Source organism: Petromyzon marinus, chromosome 10, assembly GCF_048934315.1.
Source record: "Petromyzon marinus isolate PM22_M1 ecotype Great Lakes invasive population chromosome 10, UKy_Petmar_22M1.pri1.0, whole genome shotgun sequence".
Classification (NCBI taxonomy): domain Eukaryota; kingdom Metazoa; phylum Chordata; class Hyperoartia; order Petromyzontiformes; family Petromyzontidae; genus Petromyzon; species Petromyzon marinus.
The window spans coordinates 12,057,951-12,079,171 of record NC_133676.1 but is presented as its reverse complement, the minus strand read 5'-3'; the positions used below and the strand labels follow the sequence as shown (position 1 = coordinate 12,079,171).

The window sequence follows — 21,221 nt, the reverse complement described above, 5'->3', positions numbered from 1 at the left end:
TACACGATAGGAGTGCAAAGTACAAGAAAGATAAACAAATCACCCAAACGCCCATAACAACACAACGAAACCATCCCCAATCCTACCAGACAAAGCCCACTTGAGGTATTAACTTAAATTTCAAAAGCAGCCTGGCCACAAAATGGCCATCATTTGGACATTAACAGCAACACGATAATCTAAAGAGTTAAACGTACGGTGAGAAAAAAGTTCAACAATACGTGAAATCTGGTCGTGTTCAGGCGCCAGACGCTGGCATCGCAAAACCACGAGGGATTGGCGACGACTTCGGGAGACCTTCATCCAGCAGTGGATAGATGAAGGGTTTATAATAAATTGTTGTTGATTCCGATAATCTATAAATTGCTAATGATCGGAATCGAAATGTTGCGAGCACTGTCACGTCTCCGGTGTACGTTTTTTTTAATGCACACACAAATAATTATTTCGATGCGAGTCCATACTGTGCATTGTGAAATTAATATACTATACAGTTGTTAACTCTATAGATATATTTAAATTGCGATTCGAGAATCAAGTCTATAGATTCTTGATTAGATTTTGTTTTGAATCGATCACACCCAGGCGGGGACCGCCCGCTGCCCCCCCACCATAATTTACACTCCCACCTTTGGGGCAAACCATTGTCGATTCAAGTGGAATATTTTGAAAGCAATTGCTTTGGCAGAATGTACCAATGCAGCTGTTCCCCCCCCTACATAATTTTACAATGTTGGATCAAATTTTGATTTAAAGCTTTCGTGACTGCAGTAATTAATATTCTTAGTTTTTTCGGTAAAGTCACGTTGAAGAGAAACAACAAAATAACAAAATATATATAAAACAATAAAAAATTCTCACGACGTTTCGACCATAACTCAAACGTCGTGAGAATGTTTTATTGTTTTATATATATTTTGTTATTTTGTTGTTTCTCTTCAACGTGACTTTACCGAAAAAACTAAGAAAAATGTTGGATCAGTTCAAATCCACGGCAGCCAATCGGACGCGCAATGCAGCCACGACCCATATACGGGCATGGGCGCGGCCTACAGACGACGATGGGCTATTGGCTATCGAGGCTGCCACGTGATCAAAATAAATCTCGACTTCGCCGCGCGAAAATTACGTCACCGCCCAGGGCGGGCTCCAGTCGCAGGAATTCTCGGAATGTCGTAAAGCGTAGACATTTTTACGGCAACGTCCTAACCAAAAAACAATTAACTTACTTCCCTCGAAAAATCTAAACGTCGATGGGCACGCGAAGCATTATTCGAAATATATAACGGACCGCGTGAATGTGTACGACAAAAAAAAACAAACGTCTTTAAAAAAAAAAATTCTCACACACCTCCCCCCCCCGCCCCGCCGCCGTATCCGACCAATTATCTTTACGACAGTTTTGTACACAAAGCTGTGCCGTAAAGGCGTCGCGGCGCGTGTGGAGGTGGGGAGCGCGGCGTGCCGCGGCCATGTTCGCGGCGAGCTCACGCGGGGCTCTTCACTCGCGTCTCGCCGCGCCCTGAGACGCAGCTCCTCTTCCCGCTCCTCCTTATCCTTATCCGCCTCTACCCTCCCCGGCGGTCTCTTCTTGTTCCAATCGCGCGAGCAGCGTGCAACCGCGATAAGCCCGGCGGGGACACCCATTTTTTCGCTGCCTTTCCCAGCCCACGTGGGTTAACCGTCGTCAACTCGCGTTGCCCGTTTCAGTTCTGCTGCTGCTCCGACCACCTAATTTATATCTCTTTGAAAAAAAATACAAACACTGAAATCCATCGCAATCATGGACGCGACTGCGGGAACCGCGGCCCAGGCTTGCTGCTCCAGTGCAGCGGCTATGCCGCTAGACCAGAAACAGAAGGAGCAAAAGCCAGGAAATCAGCAGCAGCAGGAGGAGAAGCAGGAAGAGAAGAAGTACGAGAAGCCTCCGATTCCGCCGAAGTTCCGCAAGATCGCCGTGCTGGGATTCCCCTCTGTTGGTAAGAACGGGGTGGTGTGTGCCGGGGAAGCTGTAAGAGTTGGAACGCCGAGATCCACGGCTCTGGAATATCTCTGCGTGTCGATACAAAAAAAACCGAAGCGCACGTGCGCGTGTTTATGTTCATCGGCTAATGGGAGTGCGAGTTGCTTGGCGGGCGCAGCCACGCGCGCGTTCGAGGTAGTGGATAAAGGTGGCGGTGTAGTAATCGCCGCACGTATACTGTGTACTATTTCAGCGTACACGTGTGTAATAGCGCACACGTGCGGAATAGACGTGTTCAGCCCGTGTATAAGCAAAGCGAGCCGTGTAATAGCATGCCGTATACACTTCTGTAATGGCACATACGCCTAATCGCACATGCACACGTGTTTCGTTAACAACTCGCGTGTTCGGCACGAGTATCATCGGTGCGATGCTCGCGTGCGCTCCGACGATGGCACGTGTTTGACTTCACCGTGCAGAGCGCAGCGAAAGAGTGCCTCTGTTGCGGATACGGCCTTGTCAGTAAACCCAACAGCTTGAAGGTTATCAATTAACAATACCTAAAATCGCCTTAACAGACTGTTGGGGCAAATGCTGTGAGCAAGCAACTATTAAGGCCAGCACACGAGGGGGGTGCGTGGCTAGCACCACTTACCGGCCGCCTTTGTCTCCCCAGTGGCGATGTTTACACGTTGCACCAGGTACTCGTTTTAAGGCATAGTCGACCTAGGGGAGGCCCAGGACCGGTTTGGATAATCGTCACTGGTGTTGGCTGTGAGCGGAAATCGAACTCGGGTCGCCGGATTCATAGCGCAGCGCGCTAACCGCTACACTACCGCTCCCCACTTAACAATACAGTACCATACATAATCTAACATACTCTCTGCACGTTTTAAAAAATATATTGTTACATTTACTTCTGAATATGAACTTGCCTGTTGTGACTGCAATATATACAACTGTGTTCAACTTGGCAAAGCTTCATTTGGACTCCCATGTGGGCTAATGTGCGGTGTGCGTACGGAGCGCATGTGGCTCCGCTGTGATGTTGCCAAGGTAAGTTATAAAGACAGCTTGCTCCCTAATAAGCACTTTGTTTATATCGTTATAAACGCCAGGGGTCCCTATATAAACTGCATATGCAGTTTAATTTATTTAAACGGAACCTCAAGTGTGTGTGCGCCTTGTCGCTTCACTGTTGTCAGTGTGTTCATCCCAGCATGGCTAGTTTGCCACGAGAAGATGCTCTCTAGATAATCTAATTACCCCCCTTCTCAATACATAAGTGATAACATTGTGAATGGGATGGCTCCAGATCTTCAGGTTTTTTGGACTAGGTTTACCTTTTTGAGCGCTTAAAATATGTGGTCAGGGTATTTACATCGGAGGGAGATGTGTAGGGGCTTTAAAATAAGTGGGGTTTCTAAGTTAATATTATTTTTGTGGAGTGTCCATAAATGTATAACCCTAATTGCAGAAGCGCTGTATACTTTTGTAGCAAAGTAGAAGTCGGTGACGGAGTGGAGTAGTGGTTAGGGGTGGTAATGGTACTTAAATTCTTGGAGCTACCCTTTAACCCAGTTTTCTGTTTGTTTAAAAAAACAAGCTGGCGCTTGATTACTTCTTAGAAAAAGTTTGACCTCAAATTTACCGAGTATTTATTCGAGCCCAGCCCAATGTGCCAATTTTACTCTTAATAGCCAGCGGTATTGCTTTGTCCGTGAATATAAAAACATAAAATCTGTAAAAGCAGGGTTTTTAATCTCAGGATTCCAAATTCCCCCGAAAGTTGTAACGACTACAACAACTAGGAGCGTGTTCACCACGTGGCTTATGCGCGTCTTTGTCTTTTATGGGGGTGGGTTTGGGTACAACGCCCTGCACTCATTGTTAGCCAGCGACTTGCTGATGAGCACCTCCCATCACCAGCCGTAGCTGTGGGCCCTCTGTAACAGATATACCGTAATTCCAGGGGATGTCTTTTGGGCGGTGCCCAGCCCCACAGTTAGTGTTTTTGGTTTTCCCTCGTTTTTTTTACTCCCATTTCTTTGCCTTTGTCCGTGAAATAAAAACAGCAAGGCATGGTTGGGGTCTATGGGTGGGTGTGTGGGCAGAATAACCCCAATCACCACCCCCGTCACCCACTTTTGGTCCTTTGTTTGGCCTTTGGTAATGTGAAACGAATTTTCGGCAGATGTGTGTATTTTCACCCGTACATATATATTCTCGCACACGTAAGCATATATATTTTCTGTCTAGACTTTGACCTTTGGGAAGTCTTCCTCCAGGAGTTGATTGGTCATGGCTGATGATGTGTGTGTGTGTAGTACACATGTGCTTTCAAATTACTGTGCAGTACTCCATATGATATATATCCCATGGCCTTGCACAGTCGTAATTGTGAAAATGCTTGCCCAATCGCATCGATGGAGAGAGCCTTCTATAACATTTGGCAACCTTAATTAGAGCAGTCCTTTACCAGTACCGGACTGCCGAGGAAACCCCCGAAGATAAAAACTGGTCAAGAGGCTTGGTGTTTCTGCTTCAGCAAATTGTTCTGGATAGGCCCATAGGTGATGGCCTAAAAAAAATCAATGTTATGTTTAAGTGGAGACAGAGAAAGGACTTCCTGTCCCTTTATTATTTATTCATTGGTACATATGCAGATTGTGTGGCGTCCCTTAACATGTTCCATGGACATTTCGCACGAGGTACAGAATAGACGTTCACTTTATAGTTCCGTGGCGCTCAAAGGTCAGTTGGACTGTTTTTGTACATTTTGTATGGAGTGGAATTTTGGCCGTGACCCTTTAAGCTGTAGAGGCCGCTCTTCAATGCAACATTAAAACAGATCCTTGACTAGTCATCATATTGCCACTGTAAGTGATAGCGGGAGTGGACAACCGTCACAACCCTAAAGTATAATGTGCAGTACTTGAGGCAAATTATAGTCGTGTTTAAAATCCATCAAAAAAAATGGAAGCCTTTGATAATTACAGCCAGATTCCTTGAACAATTATAAGCAATCACATGATGTACATCCTAGTTTTCCCATAAAAATTCCAAACTGTCCCATTTTTTGTCCATATTGCAATGTCCGTGAGCCCATAACACGTAGGCATGTGAACGTTGCCACGGGTTCGGCCACAGACTATGGAGCACGTGGTAGGGCCTGAGAATGCCTCCTCCCGGGTCGTGAACCGCTGGGGGCAGGGCCTTTTCTTCCCAGGGTCAGGCCGTGTAATCGGGGCACAGGCCACGGAGTGACGCGGTGCATTTTTGGCGTGACTTAGCTGAAGGTCGCAGTGTGGTCGACACGTGGCCCTGGGGCAGACCGTATTGTTTTTTGTTTATTTTTCTCACCCAAAAGCCCATCAAAGGCTAACTACTGACCTGTGATCAGTATTTCTTCTAAATGTGAATGATTAATACCAGTAGTAGCAGCAACAATAACACTGCATTTACTCGCAGCACGCCTCTCAGGATCAAGATCTCACAAGGAACTTTGCCAGTCCACTGTAATCCATTGTTACTGTAAAAACACAAGAGATTGTAATCCACTAAAATAATACACGGGCTAATAATTTGCTGATAAGTTGTGCCGCTAAAAGTTAGTTCGAACAATGGCTTCAGCCTCGAGTTAAAAATGGACAATGAATTAGCCTCAGTTTTGTACTTGTTAGGTCTCATTATTTTTAACGAAGGGATGTAAGGAGACATGAGTTCAAACAGCACATCCCACAACTTCCTACACAGGAATATACTTTTATCAGCATGGCCAGTGCGGATTGGTTAAGAGGGGGACTCTAGGTTCATGAAATATTATCCATGGCTGGGAATTGCACTCGGCGCCGCAGTGGCGAGATGTTAACTCCCTCACCTGATATGAAGGAGGTTGTGGGTTCAATCCCAACCCTGACGTGAGTATATTTGGAGTTTTCATTCTCTCTCCCCATGGTCGTGTGGATTTTCTTTGGGTCCTCCGATTGTTCCCTCCAAATTTAGAATCAACATACGTTTAAGAGGATTTGGCCGCTATAAATTTACACGTAATCAGCCAGGTCGCTTCGGAAAAAGAGCTATGTAGCTCAGTGGGCCTGATCTGGTAAAATAAAAAAAATAGTTGTCGGTAGTAGTAGGTCTCTTGAGTTCATAACAGTGGGAGAACCACTGCTTAATCCCCAATGATCATGTTTAAAATGAAGGGCTCGGTTTTATTGCGTCAATGCGAAATCACTCAGTTCGTGGGCGTTTATTTTTTGCTACTTCAGCAATATCTTAATTCCTGTAACTTGTTGCGGGGGGGGGGGGGGGGGGGGGGAATAAAACAATGTTGACTCAGTAAACAGCCTTACATGTGTCTGTGATAACAGATGCATATCTTTCTCATTTACAAGTGAAATAAGTGCTCTGGAATGCAGAGGCAAGGTCTCCCTATGGGAATTCTAGTGTTGGTGTCTGTCCAGAAGTATGCGCATTTCAAATGAATTCCAGGGCCACTTTGCCCAGCGAGGGGGCTGGTTTAGGCTTGGCCTTTGTTTTCCTTGATGAAGGGTACCCCCTAAATGGGATTATCCTCAACCCCCCCCCCCTGTGTTCCTGTGTGGAGGCAGTAGGGGGGGGGGTATCATTTGCATTTACTCCATTTAAATGCTTGTACAGTTTTATTGTGCTTGTTTGTGATGAAATCAGGAAATTCAATTATTCGTAGTTTCTCGTCTTTGTTTTACTGCTTAAGTGCATTATTCATACTCAAGCAGGACAACACAGACACAATGGACAAGAGGTGACAGGTAAACGCCTTCGAGTTAAAATCATGCCTGAAAGGGTGTATGCATTACCTTTGTCCTGTAACAGGGTTGAGAGGGGGCACCTGAGTACCTCAATGAATGAATCTGTAGTGTAAGTTGAGTGATTAGCAATCTGCCCTTTTAAATTAAAATAGACCAAATCGGACAATTGGGTTGCCCAAAACTTGGGAGACCCAAACCAGAGAGACGAGGACAATTTTTCTTCGTCCAATATGCCAACACTTATCGCCTGTTTTACTGCTTCCTGCTTACTTCCGTGCCGCTAGTGAATCACTTCGGAAGAGAAAATTAATGGTGACAAAGTGTTACAAGTGCCAAAAGTGATTTTTCGTAATTTGTTATATTGTCGATTGTCTTTTCAGGGAAATCTTCTCTGACTGTCCAGTTTGCCCAAGATGAGTTTCTGAACTCGTACGATCCAACCATTGAAAACAGTAAGTATGTTTTTATTTATCCCCCCCTGCATTGCTGCATCAAAGCAGAAATTGGATACAATCAATGGCGCTTTGGAACAAGCCCCCATATGTGGTTATATCAGAGTGTTTGAATCGGAAGTTTCCCTTCCCCCACTCCCACCATTGTGTTGCTTTATCATACCGATGCTCATATGTGCTTATGTACAGCATATATATTGCTGCAACTTTATCTTGCATGTGCTCATCTCCATGTTTGTCCGCGTGCTGTGCAGCCTTTAACAAGATGCTGACTGTGGATGGACAAGAATTCCACCTGAAGCTGGTTGACACAGCCGGCCAGGTAAGAATGTAATAATATCATGAGGCCTCCTTTGCCAGTACCAAAATATACTAATAGGGTTTTTCCCCTTTTTTTAGGGGCAACAAAACTGACACCTTTTGCAAGGAATTATGTTAACATTAACCACAATACTTGCAGTCAAATGCAAACAAAAAAAACAATACTCTGATAATTTATGCATTGTCCTTGAAACTGATTGGTCCACACCAGAGACAGCTTTTCTTAGAGCCTAGTCTCATATGGTGTTCGACCAGATGTGCTTTTGGTTAATGTTAACATGATTCCTCGCAAAAGGTATCAGTTTTGTTGCCAGAAAAAAGGGGAAAAAACCTATTAGTTAACGTAATAATAGTAAGGAATACAAAAAATATGGTCTGCTCTTTATCAATCCTCTGCTGGATGAAAGGCCTGTCCTGCGCTGGGTAAGTCTTGGGGGTTGTTGTTTGGCCATTCTTCGCCAAGATGTTCTGTGGCGGTTGGTGAAAGTGACCCCAGTATTGGTGTAGACGTCACTCATCGCTGATCGTGTGTGCAGGTTAATAGTCGCAGCTGACCTGTACAGTTGAGGGCTGGAACTATGGCAACTGAAATTTCACAGTAGGAAATGCTCCTGTTGACAGTTGTTTAGCAAACAAAATAAATTGGCCAGAGTTGTGTGTTTATGCTCCTGCGTGCGTACAGGTGCGCACGCACACTTGGACAGCGGTGGCCGCGTGTTTTTATTGCTCAGATCGATGTGGGAAATGGAAAAAAACAACTTGTGGTGTGTTTGGCTTCGGTGGAGGGTGTCCATGTTGTCTCAGCCTCATAAAATCGCAACGTTTCTGAAAGGAGCAGGTTAGATTGTTTCGGCGTCGAAAACTAAATAATTTTTATTTTCTGTTGGTCGTGTGGCTTTTTCTCCGGATCCTCTGGTTTTTCCCTCCACATTTAGTAACATTCATTTTTAAGAGTATTTGGCTGATGTTAATTTCCACAAGATAAGCCACTTATTTGGGCTATCATTTGTGGCCAGGTCTCTTCTGAAAAAGAGCTGTATAGCTCAGTGGGCCTTTTCTGGTAAAATCAAATATTTTCGTTTTGTTATGGACAACGGCCGTCCGCTCGCAGTGCAGGTTCCAAATATATCGCACCCACAATCTGCTGTGGGAGTGCATGATTATTTTTTAGCGTGTTCTGGATACTTTGCTATGTTAATGTCGGTGGGAGAGTGGCCAGGCGGCTCGGGATTTACCACCAGGAGCGATGAGTCAGCAACTCCCGCAATCCTGGGTTTCAATTCCTGTTTCAAATGACCCGTGGTTACGTTTTTATTGGGTTGGTCACAGGCAAATGACTCCACAAAAAATATTGCACGGTAACTCGTGACGACGATTTAATATAAACGAGCCTATTGTATGATGTTGTGATGCTATAATACGTTACTTGGCGTATACATAAAACACTGGCCAAATTGGTTGAAGACTTCCACAAAACCTGGGAAGCTCACAACTAGAACAAAATATGACTTTGAATATACACAAACGCATTTTTGCCCCGCTGGGGTTCCGTGCTGCCAACTAAATGCTGCTGAACGCGTGTTGGGAATGCGTTCCCTACGATCATCGCGTGGCCATGATTTTTTTCCCTAGCTTGCTGTTCTTGACGTCTGTGTGCGTGTGCTGCCTGTACCTGCCCGCGTGCCTCTAGGATGAGTACTCTCCGTTCCAGCAGTTCTACTCCTTGGATGTGCATGGCTACGTGCTGGTCTACTCTGTCACGTCCAACAGGAGGTGATTTAAAATTAAACTTCCTCATTTTACCCAGGATATCCTCAACGAGTCGCCAGTGTTTTTTTGGCAGGCTTTTACCGCTTGGCCGGTTCATTTTGAAGTATTACTGCTAAGGGCGGCTATATTAAATTATGGACATGGGTCCCTGTATTGGTCAAGAGATGCCAATGTTTTATAAGAAAAATGTTGGAATGAGTTAAGCTATTAGTTTGGTTCTTGTACTGTGGCCAGAACTAACATTTCACAACATTTAATTTTACCCAAGGCCCTATTTTGCCTAAAATATACATAATAGATTTCACAACTTGTTTTTTTAATATTAAGATCCTGTTGAGCCTAATATAGAAAAAAAAACAAGGCTTTGTTTTTAGCACAGGCCCAGTGTACGATCCTCCTTTTCGATTGGCGCTATTTTGAGTCACTGGTGGTTTGAGTGTCTGGTTTCCTTTGGTTTATCTAACATAGTTGGTTTCCGTTTGTTTATCTCCTTAAGCAAAACACTGTGGTGCAGCTCATACAGACGTTTGAAGATAATGGTCCTATTTGCTCAGACCTCTGGACATAAACACAAAACATTGTAAAGGGAGTAGGCAGGGGAAAGGGGTGGTGACTATAATGTATAATGTAAGGGAGCTAAACAAAAGTGGCCTTGTGAGCTCATAGTGTAACTTTGCAGGGGATTACAAACACATTGCTCACTATCCTATGCCGGTAAACATAGGAAGAAAGATACCAGACAGAGTGACCTTGCTTTGAACGAAAACACATTTTGCACATTAAATAATCCGTGTTGTTATGGCTGCCCCTCTACGGCCCAAGGCCATTTTGCTTTGGTCATGAGCGTCTTGAGATGCAGCTGCGTTGAGACGATGTCAGGCGTTTGGTAGGCATGCAATAATTTGCACGGAAATGTAGTTACATGATTTATAATTCTAGTGGGCAAACAATAAGTCTCGCCGATTTAATATTTATTTTTTGTTTATCGCATATCAGCTGAGCAGTTTTAAAATTGTACAATATGTTTAAAGGAACGAGTGTGGTGAATAACGATTAGTAATGTCCATTACCCCAGGTACACTTCACTTTAAGGGATTCCATTCTACCCGATATAAAATCGAAGGGTTAAAATGAAACATTTTGGGGTGAAACCATGAGAAAAGCCGTCTTTTGGGGTCAGTCGGTGACTTCCAGCACTTGTGGGATCCCGCGGAAGGAAGGGCATTCTTTTTTTTAATTCATAGTGCCTTGAACAGAAAATAATAATTAACAAGTCGACTCTGCGTGACCGTTGGTAAAGATCCCAGCGTGCGCTCCGTTTATTCCAAACCCTCTCTCGCACGCCTTCGCACGAGAGTGGGTTTCCAGGAGCCGTTTCATCATCGTCGTCATGCGGCGAATGCCACACTTGTTGCACCTCTCGCGAGGTAACGCCAACTCTGTCCTCTACCCGCAGCTTTCAGGTGATCCAAACAATCCATGACAAGCTGAAGGACATTATTGGGAGAGTGCGGTAAGTCGTACGAAATTGCCAGTCCCCCCCCCTCCCCTCACACTCACTGTGCTCTCTGTCACGCATGGGGAATTATCACAGGGTTCCCCTCTTAACCCCCCCCCCCCACCACTGATCCCCACACAAATACTTGGTGATGGTACAGGATGTGGGTCACATAGTTCGGTGGTATGCTGCCCGCTGATATCTTCTAAGAATTGTGATTAACGTAGCCAATGCTTCATGTAACACGTCCACTTTTTGTCTTAAGTGGTGCGTTTAAATATCTGTTTTGTACTCTCAACCGCATTACTGCTAAATATTGTTTGATTCCAAATTATTAGTGAATTGTCTCCTTAGGGTAACTGTTATCTTTTCGTGATATTAAAGGATTAACCTAACTTATCAGCATTTTTATTTTAATCGAGCCATCAAATTAGCTTTTCTCTCCCAATTTGTCTTGGTCAAATAGTTGTCTTCATATTACAATAATCTAAATGTTCTTGGTCAACAGCCATATATGCACAGCGATGAGACACCCAGCCTGTTCCCTTGCTTGTAACTGTCACCGGGTAGCACACCCAACGAGATGTTTGATTGAACCGTGTTTTGTAAAAACAAGCCTCGAATTTCGCTGTTGTCACGAGCTCTCGTGTTTTGGGTGACTTAGGTTTTGCCGTAAATAAACATTTTAATGGCCAACCACGTAAGAAGAGGAGTTAACTCATCCCAACGCTTTCCTTAAAATACGTGAAACTCGGAGAGAAAAGTGCGTGCAGGGTGGAAACAAATCGGGTTAGTAATAATATTACGCACAACAGGTGATTTTTTTTACAGATGGCAAAAGATGACATTATGACAATTGAATTGATTTTTCCATTGTTTGCTTATACATGTGGTATGGTGATGTCACGTGACAATCAGGGGTATGATGGGAGGACTGATCCGGTGTTCACATTCGTGTGTAATCACCTTTTGCGTGCAGTATTACTCGTAAGATGATCGTTGACGGAAGCATTGCTCGATGAAAATGCTGATGGAAAGTTGTACGAGTCATGCTTTGCTTTGTTTTCTGCACAAGTTACACATCTGTCTTATTGTTTTACAGCGTTCCAATGCTCCTGGTTGGGAATAAGAAAGACTTGAGCATGGACCGGTGAGGAATACCCTCGTGTGTGTTTGTTTGTCTTCGGTGCTCATGGATACAATGTGCGCATTGCTGGAAATGTTGTTGCGGGCGTGAGTGGATTTTACAGAGGCGTGCCTGTTTTGTCACCTTCCTGCCAACAGAGTGATAAGCTACGAGGAAGGGAAGAAGCTGGCCAACTCCTGGCATGCGGCTTTCATTGAGTCCACCGCCAAGGAGAATGAGGTCTGTTCACCTACCGCTTGCCTTCATCTCCTCCAGCACCTCGCTCTCCGCCTCCACCACCCACCTACAACTCTGCCTTCCCCCCACCACCACCCCCCTACAACTCTCCCTTCCCACCACCACCATCACCCCCCTACAACTCTACCTTCCCCCCACCACCCGACAACTCTCCCTTACCTCCACCACCACCCCCCTACAACGCTCCCTTCCCCCCACCACCACCCCCCTACAACTCTCCCTTCCCACCACCACCCCCCTACAACTCTCCCTTCCCCCCACCACCACCCCCCTACAACTCTCCCTTCCCCCCACCACCTCCTACAACTCTCCCTTCCCCCCACCACCACCCCCCTACAACTCTCCTTTCCCCCCACCACCACCCCCCTACAACTCTCCCTTCCCCCCACCACCACCCCCCTTCAACTCTCCCTTCCCCCCACCACCACCACCCCCCTACAACTCTCCCTTCCCCCCACTACCACTATCACCCCCCTACAACTCTACCTTCCCCCCACCACCCTACAACTCTCCCTTCCCCTTACAACTCTCCCTTCCCCCCACCACCACCCCCCTACAACGCTCCCTTCCCCCCACCACCACACCCCTACAACTCTCCCTTCCCCCCACCACCACCCCCCTACAACGCTCCCTTCCCCCCACCACCACCCCCCTACAACTCTCCCTTCCCAACACCACCCCCCTACAACTCTCCCTTCCCCCCACCAGCACCCCCCCTACAACTCTCCCTTCCCCCCACCAGCACCCCCCTAGAACTCTCCCTTCCCCCCACCACCACCCCCCTACAACTCACTCTACCTTCTCCCCCATACGTCCTCATCCCTTCCCACGCCTCCGCATTCTCCAAACTCCTCCACGCTCTCGGCATATGTCCACGACCCTCCAGGGTCACCACCACCACCACCACACTCGTCGTTAAACCACCCTCTAGTCCACATTTTTGTTTTTGCAGTCTCCCCAGAGAGACGATGTGAACCACACCTTCGATAAGCACAGTTGGCTACGTGCAGTGTGAAAGAAGTTCTACATACATACATACAAACATACAAACACAGCTGTTTCTTCCCTTGGTTGGGATATCCATCTGGCAGTTTTGCGTGGGTGGGGGGAGTGTCTTGTCCCCCGTTTTTGCGTTTTTGGGGGGGAGGGGGGGGTGATTGTGGTTATGTGTTGGTCTCCTGAGGCTGGTTATGTGGGAGGGGGTGGATGGTCAAGATGGATGTCGTGATGGGGGAGAAGGGGTGGATGTTGTGATGGGGGGGAGGGGGTCGATGTAATCTCGGCGGTGGATGTCGTGATGGGGGGGGGAGGGGGGTCGATGTCGTGATGGGGGAGAAGGGGTGGATGTCGTGATGGGGGGGAGGGGGTCGATGTCGTGATGGGGGGAGGGGGTGGATGTCGTAATGGGGGGGGATGTGTGTGGTGATGGGGGACGTGTGTGGACACTTCTTGACTAAGCAGCAGGGAGTATGCAGGAATTTACGCTCTGCAGGGGGTCGAGAGGAAGGGCTCCCAGCAAAATAAGCTTTGTAAACATTCCCCTCATTTGCAAGAGGGCACATGGAGTGCGCACACAAGGCGTGCCCCCCCCCCCCAACCTATACACACCCCACCTGGGTTCGACGAGCAGTGTGCAGAATGATTAATAACCATTAACCACTGAGGCAGTAATGGTCAACACGAGTTGTTATGCATCGGTATCTTTCTACTGAAGAACTAGGGGAGGTACAACTCGAATCCAAATGTTGGGAAGCTTCCCCCGTGTGTGGGTTTTATTCATTTTCGCGTGGCCGCAAATGATGTCTTGTGTTGGCAGTTTTTAACACTTTTCGTTTTGCTGTCTGCATTTGGCTGATATTGATCACGTGGCTTTTTCCCCACCTCGGCTTTGTTTACCCTTTGTTTAACCGCATCCTAAATGCAATTATCTGGCAATGTAAACAACGCGATACTGGTATTTTTTGTGAAGGGCATACACACCTATCTATCGTATTGATATTTCCAATCAATTTTAACTGAACACTTGGTTTATCCACAGTCCCTTTGTCAATCTGCTGCTGTATGGTCTCCCTACGCAGTTTAACATGGAGTGGCTTGAGGGGGGAGTTGTTTGACCATTCTTCGCCAGGACGGTCAAAGCAGGGTCTGAGAAGTTCCGGTTGGCTGGGGGAGCTGTGCGGGGTTGGGCAGGACCAGGTGATGATGCATCATTTTCCACTGATGTTAGCCATGGCTGGAACAGAGAATTAACTGGGAAACCTGTGTTGTGCTGTGCGTTTGTTTTCAGGCCGTGCAGGAGGTGTTCCGCCAGATCGTACTGGAGATGGAGAGGATCGACAAAAACTGCATGCGCTCCAAGTTCTCTTGCTGCCTGATGTAGTTAGGCGCAGGTTTGCGCGTCGTCCCTCCGCCCGGCCGTTCATCCACCCGACCGCCCATTCATCTGGCCGCCAATTCACCCGGTCGTACATCCGCCGGGTTGCACATCCGCCTGGCCTGCGCGTCCACCCGGCCGCCAATTCACCTGGCCGCATATCCACCCGGCCGCACATCCACCGGGCCGCACACTCCAACCACCACTTGACCACAGGCTCACGACTGTCCAATCACAATTGGCTTCGCTTTAATTGCAGAGGCAATCGCGAACTTCCCCATCCTCACCTTTTGTCTCCCCCCCCCCCCACTTCTACCCCCCCCCGCCACCCCAGTTTCACGCCACCCCAGTTTCACGTTACAAGGATCATTAATCAGTCATGGATTGCTTAGCCGGTGGCTCTGCTGCTCTGTGGAAGGCCTACTTTCACTGCTCGTAGTGAACACTGTTATACAGGCATTGCGTTTTGCAGACAAGTTCCTTGACCATTGTCACCTCGTATGGCAGGTCAAAACTGCACACGCGGTCTGTGTGTGTGTGAGACTGAATCAAAACCAGCCGACTGGTCCGTGTGTGCGTGCACGCGCGAGTGTGTGGTGTGTGCGTGTGTGCTGGATGTCGGCGTACACTAAGACGAACCGCTGATTTACCAGTCGTGATGCTGGATCAACACTCGCGTGTTATTCTACACGTGCGCAGCAGCAGCAAGCGTGTCTGTTGCCATGAACGTTCAGGGTGGCTCTGTGGAACGGCTCTTGGTGAGGACTCTTGCATAGGGATGGGCAGCGATGTCCTAGTTGGTCTCGCACAGCTGATGTTATCATTGGGCAGAGACGGTTAATCTAGCACCCCCTGCCGCCCGCCTCCTGTTTGCAAGACATCTCACCAACGGCCTCCAGCCCTCTGCCTGCCTTTAGCTCCACAACTTGTGACCTCATTTTTATTTTTAAAATGTTTGTTTGGAAAACCAGTCAAGGAGAAACCTGGCTACATCTGAAATACCTTGTTGGGTGGGGATGTTTCGGGATATCAACCCCTGTCCAACAACAACCGCTCGCTGCTACTTGATCAATTCTGTGGTTCACGTCAAAATACATTTCATTTCTCCAGGCACAAGTGCTGCCTCTCAAAACTTGTTCAGCAGACTAATTGAATCAATGTGATTGAATCTTGAGTTTAAGTGGATTTAAATTGCTCACAGAGGCTGTGGTTATTTTTAAATGGTGTATCCCTACAGCCACCTTGGAGGTACTGGATTCATTCCCACTGGTGCCCAAAGCGTCACTGCTTTAAGGCCGTGATGACACGCCGGGCACTTTAAGGACAGCCGTCTTTCAGCAATTGCCACCATGCATTTTCGTGCGAATGTCGCCATCGATTTGTCACCTGCAGCCCGTTTTGCACGGGGCACTGGTAACTTGGATTGGTGGTGGCACAGTAAAGGTTCCAAGTCGCAATTATGTCTTGCCAATGAAAACACCCTTTGTTAATTAGAGTGTATTCACTATAATTAGTCTACAGAGTAACACACCCTTGCGTAATCGAGTGCATCCTCTGCAAACGGACTGGAACTTGCTTTTCCAGTTTCCCCGCAAGAGAACAGCAGTCAGTTTTTTTTGCCATGGTTTTGGCAACTACATGTTTGTAACAACAGCAAACGGCGTGGCAAAGTTTGTCATAAAATCCCCATGTCACGTGGGCCCTTCAGGAACAAGGCGATGGACACGTCCTTGAAGAATGAAAGTTTACATTTCGGTTGAAGTACCGTTTCTCCTTGACTCGCGCCCCCCCCCCCCCCACCGTTCAGAACCCCCCGCCCTGCGTTGGGTGGTGGTGCCTGTACGGGTCGCTCCCTTGTAGACGGTAGTTCGGGTTGCTGTTCCCCTGCAGCTGAAACGAGGTAAATAAGACTCTGTGGTCACCTTTCCCAGCAGGGCCACACCAGGAGAGTCCACATGCCCCCCTCCCCCTGGCGACCCAACGTATTGAGTATGGGACGGTGCAGGGATCACTTTGACTTTCCCTTGCCATCCCCCATCCCCTCGCAGGGTTTTCACAAACTTTGTCCCGTGATACCACGACGGCGTGCCTCGTTCGCGTGTGCACCAGTCCTTTGGTTCAGCACAGATGAAGTCATCTACTGCACGCACCTGGCGATTACAAAACAAGCCGCACGTGACGCGATGGGAATTTGCCATCGCCGTCCAGCGTGTGTGCGCGCGCGCACTCGAGTCCCCGGTATTGGCACTTGCCGTAGGGGTGAACCGATGCCGGGGTCGCGCGTGCAACATGTTTGGTAAACGTCAGGTGCGCGTACAGCGCTGAATTTGAAGGGGAAATGGAGTGAACACGGTGCGATTTGTGGTGGCCCGTGAGGACTGAGGTTTGGGGAAAATGCGGCCTTCCACGTTTGGCGGAGCATGCGCATTGGCTTTGCCCTTACAGTGGCAAGGTGGGTGGGGAGGCATGTGATTTAACCTGTGTGGATTTGAGGGTTGGACCATGAACCCCAGAGACTTATAATAATTGCTGCTTGCCACCGAATGTTATTACGTGTATTTGCCGTATTAGTTAGCGTTCGTTTTTTTGCGCGTGTATTTTTTTTGTTTGTGTTTGGGGGGCCAAATTGTGAAGGGTTGACAATGTAGTCTGAGAATAGTTTAACGTTGGTTTTTTGTTACAATGCGTAGCCTTAGTTACCTCCGTTTGTTTGAATAATGATGTCCGTTCGCAACTTGAAGGACTGATTGCCGACTTGACTTGTCCAGGACTAAACGGGGGCTTAAAGGTCTCCCGAAGTCACCTGTGACAATTTTTTTTTTAATAATGCACATTTTGATTGGCTGGGAAATACAAAAGACTTAAGACAAAAAAATGCATTCTTGGCCATCTGACATTATTTGATCTGTGCAAACACGTGTGGTGTTATTATTTGCATGGATTGGTTTACGTAATGTGAGAACGTTGAGCTTTATGTATTAAAATTATAAATAACCTTGCAGAGGTACACATTTTTTTCGTAAAGAAATGGTGAAAAAAAGCTAAAAAATATTAATACTTGGTTTACGCATATCTCAAAAGACCCAGAGTATTTTCACGATGGGACTGTGCAGTGAGTGTCCGTTAGCATGTGCATGGGACACTGGTAAGTTATAAGGGTCGCTCGTAGATGAGGGAGCAGAGGATAACAGAGGTGAGTTTTTGTACCTCTAGTGCTTGAAATATGCCCCCAGAGGGCATCTCTAAGTCACGTGTTGCGTGGAATCGCTAACGCAAGGAGAGGCGTAACCATGCATCGCTTGGGTATCGATCCTTGGCCTAGTCGTGCGCGTAATAATCTGTTATATTTTTTATCCTGTGCGTTGTGCATGAAACTGACGTGACCTCCCCGCAGACACCAGTGGCCGCTGTCATTTCCTGGATGAATAGTTGCGCCTCTGCACGCAGTGCAATTCGTATGACAATAAATGCTTGAATTTAACTGTTAGTCGATGACGACCCTTGGTAGGGACTTGCCTTATTTCCTTATTCTATTGAAGAAAGGGGGAAAAACAAGCAGCCTATCAAAGCACAAATGTGGTTTATTTTATATATTTTTTCTGTCTTTGGTTTTGTATTTAAAGGATTTAACGTGAAGGTTCGCCAGGATACGTCTTCTGTGGAGAGAGACGGGTTTGGTTCGTAGGACCCTGGTTTACGCGATGGAAATAAACCGCCTTAGGTGCAACCAATGTGACTAAACTGTAAAAAACCAACAACAGGGTAAATCAGTTTCTCTTCAATCTTTTAAAATTGTAAGCCAATTTAAAAGTTAACCAGTCGAGCGCAACTCGTGTGACCAAATTAGTTAACACTGCTGGCACAAGTGCACAACAATACAACTTAACATTCGTCTAACGCCGCCTTATATTAGCCAACGTGCTATGAAGAAGGGCCTTTGCCCGAAACGTTGCCTGTCTACTTTTACTTTTAAAGCAATGTTTATTGTGGGATACGTTTTTATGTTACCGTATTTTTTGTATGCATTTCGAGTGAAAGACGTATGCGTGATTAGTCGCCTATAAAAAAAAAAGAATTCCAGTGTAGCGGATTTGACTGCGATTTTAGAGTTCAATTCGTTTCGCAGAACGCTTCAAATCGTGAGACGCCGCAGAAATGCAACCGGTATCGTGCAACTGATTTTACTGAAACCAGTCCATGTCTCGCAACCAGTGCCGTGGGTATTTCACAAAACTGTTGCCAAAACGACTTGCATGAAACCGGATTGCACGGTGACGTGTGGAAGAGGGAAATTATTTGCAAGGCGCACTGTGCCCTAAAACGATTGAATTAAAATTGGATCCGATGCGTAATCCGTGACCGAACGTCCGCACACTCTTCCTCATTTCGTTGGTGAAATTTGGTCGTCTCGGGTTTTTTTGGCGGCGGGGGGGGGGGGTCCGATTCTCGCGTGGTTACTGAATGTCGTGTTTTGTCGTCATGATTCCCGCCGGCAAGGTGACCCATCGTTGACATCGTTTACCACCAACGAGTGTACATCGCCGGCGCTGACTCGTCCCGTTATATATTTTTTGGCCGTTTCGTCCAAACGTGAATGTGTCACTACTTCCTGTGACAACACCGCACGTGGCTGCTATGCCTTGGTGTTGTTTGAATCCGTGCGGTCTAACACTATAACCCAGCCTACAGAGTCCTCCAACCCCCTCGTACAATTGAGGTGGGGGGTGGTGGCAGAGACTAGACGCGTCGGTGTTCGGGCTGGCGCAGGGTTCTTGCTACCAACGCGCATTCGTGTCTCCGTCTCTCGCGTCGTGTGTGGACGATAGTGAAATGAATTTGAAAGAAGGAAAAAAACTGCACGTGTGTGTGTGTGTGTAATCTAGGGTCTGCCAAAGAAATGCACCTGTCCGTTCTGTCCAGGGTTTCGAAGTGAATCTTGATCAACACTCGTAATGCTTTCTCGTCACGAGTGAAGATCAAGGGATTTAGTGAAACCGATATGACAAAGCCGTGTATGTTAACCGAACGTATGCTGCATCCTTGAATTCAAGCGACATGGCATGATTGATGTCTTCGGAGGCACACGTGTAACATAATGTGTAAGAAATGTTGATCCTTTCATCCAGCAGTGGATCGGGCATGGCTGCTAATGGTGATAATGGTTTCACAAGTTATATTTTGTCAGTATATTAACATTCTTGCTTGAATACTCCCAAGTGTTTCAAGGCTGCATCCTATATCGGGTTAAAACTCATTAATTTCTAATGGTGCAAGTTACAGCTCGCCCAAAGGGAAGGTAGTAATTTGGAAATGTCTCTTATGAAATCATTTTCATCCATCTTTTTTTAAAGCTATATATATACCACATTCTCCGAATTATAAAAATCCCCGGAAATTAAGACGTGCCCGCAACGCCCCCCCTCCCCACCCCGATGTCATGAAGGGCGTAACAAATCTTGATCACGGGCACACGCCAAACAGTATTCTAAAGATGTGTGGCCACCTCTCAAATTTTGCCTTTTAAAATACAGGGGGAACGGGTGCGTCTTATAATCGGGAGGATGTGGTATAATATACATGTGATAGTAATAAAGCGTGTTGTCAAAACGGTTGCACTGAAGTGTGTGTGTGTGTTTTGCGTATGCCAGTGTTTTTCGCTCATTTTCAGGGGGCGGTGGGGGCCCTTTCGCCGATAAGACATCAGTGCGAGGGCCGTCACATTTGAAACCGTTGTGGTTTGACAGCAGCGGCACGATGATAATGGGCTGCTGTCACATTCGTGTGTTGGGGCCGCGAGTGGCCCGCGGGCCTTGCGATGACGAACACTGGTGTGTGATATGGTGAAGTGGCTGTAACTTGTCGTTTTTGAACCGTAACGCTATAGCAGCAGTGCCGTTGGACCTGCTGTGTGTGCAATAGGGCGCGCTGCTGTTAACCTCGCACGCATCTGTAGACTGGCTGGTTCTGGAAAAAATGCCCGCTTCTGAACAAAAAAAGCACAGTCTGTAAAATAGTTAAGTTGTTTGAGATCACTGCGATGTCGGCACAACCTGACTGTGTTAACTGCCCACTGGAGTTGCAATCCAGCAGTCGCCGATTCCATCTCCGGGCGCGGGAGTTGAAACAATGTGGACTTTTTTTTATCCTCACCCCCTCTCCCCCACCCTTTGGTTGTCAAGCAGCGTCCAGTAAATGGGGCATCGGGAGGTGTGGGTAAAGTGTGGGTACTCTCGCTTCCGAAATTAATTGGAGGCCCTTCCGCCAGCAGCGGCACGAGCGGACCTTTGCTGGACTGCGCCTTTACCTTGCACACGCATACTAAACACGAACAATACGTACGCCTTTTAACTGAAACTGTGTCCTTAACAATGCAACGCCTTAAATACTTGTTTATCTCATGCAGAGAACGGGTTTACTCGATGTTTTGTGTTCCGTGTGCGGGTTTTTGTTTTTCTCTCGCAACATTTTAATTTGTAAGCCTGGTGCTGAGTGTGAGCTCACCACACCACTTGGGTGGTTTACCTGTCGATTCCGTCTTGAATTATCCTTGAAATACTGTTCAGCTACGTTTTGTAATTTTGTTCCACGTGTGAAGGGGAAGAGGTGTGTATGTGTGTGCTGTATGTTGTTGTACTGTACCTCTAAATAAAGTAGTCACAAATAAAA

The 21,221-nt window shown here is 46.9% G+C and overlaps 1 protein-coding gene across 1 annotated transcript; it reads left to right on the top strand.

The window, feature by feature from the left end:
- Nucleotides 1-1,416: 1,416 nt before the first annotated feature.
- Nucleotides 1,417-21,221, top strand: LOC116940887 (GTP-binding protein Rheb-like). Its single transcript, XM_032951219.2, has 8 exons — nt 1,417-1,979; nt 7,137-7,208; nt 7,463-7,530; nt 9,220-9,302; nt 10,756-10,812; nt 11,900-11,947; nt 12,082-12,163; nt 14,469-21,221. Exons 1-8 carry the CDS (start codon nt 1,784-1,786, stop codon nt 14,559-14,561), a joined length of 699 nt encoding a protein of 232 aa, XP_032807110.1. The 5' UTR covers nt 1,417-1,783; the 3' UTR covers nt 14,562-21,221.

Excerpts from the sequence above, each read along its gene's own strand:
- LOC116940887 (XM_032951219.2), top strand. The coding sequence starts at position 1,784 with ATGGACGCGACTGCGGGAACCGCGGCCCAGGCTTGCTGCTCCAGTGCA. Across the intron at positions 7,531-9,219 it reads TGGTTGACACAGCCGGCCAG|GATGAGTACTCTCCGTTCCA; the intron begins GTAAGAATGTAA and ends GCGTGCCTCTAG. Across the intron at positions 9,303-10,755 it reads TCTGTCACGTCCAACAGGAG|CTTTCAGGTGATCCAAACAA; the intron begins GTGATTTAAAAT and ends CTCTACCCGCAG.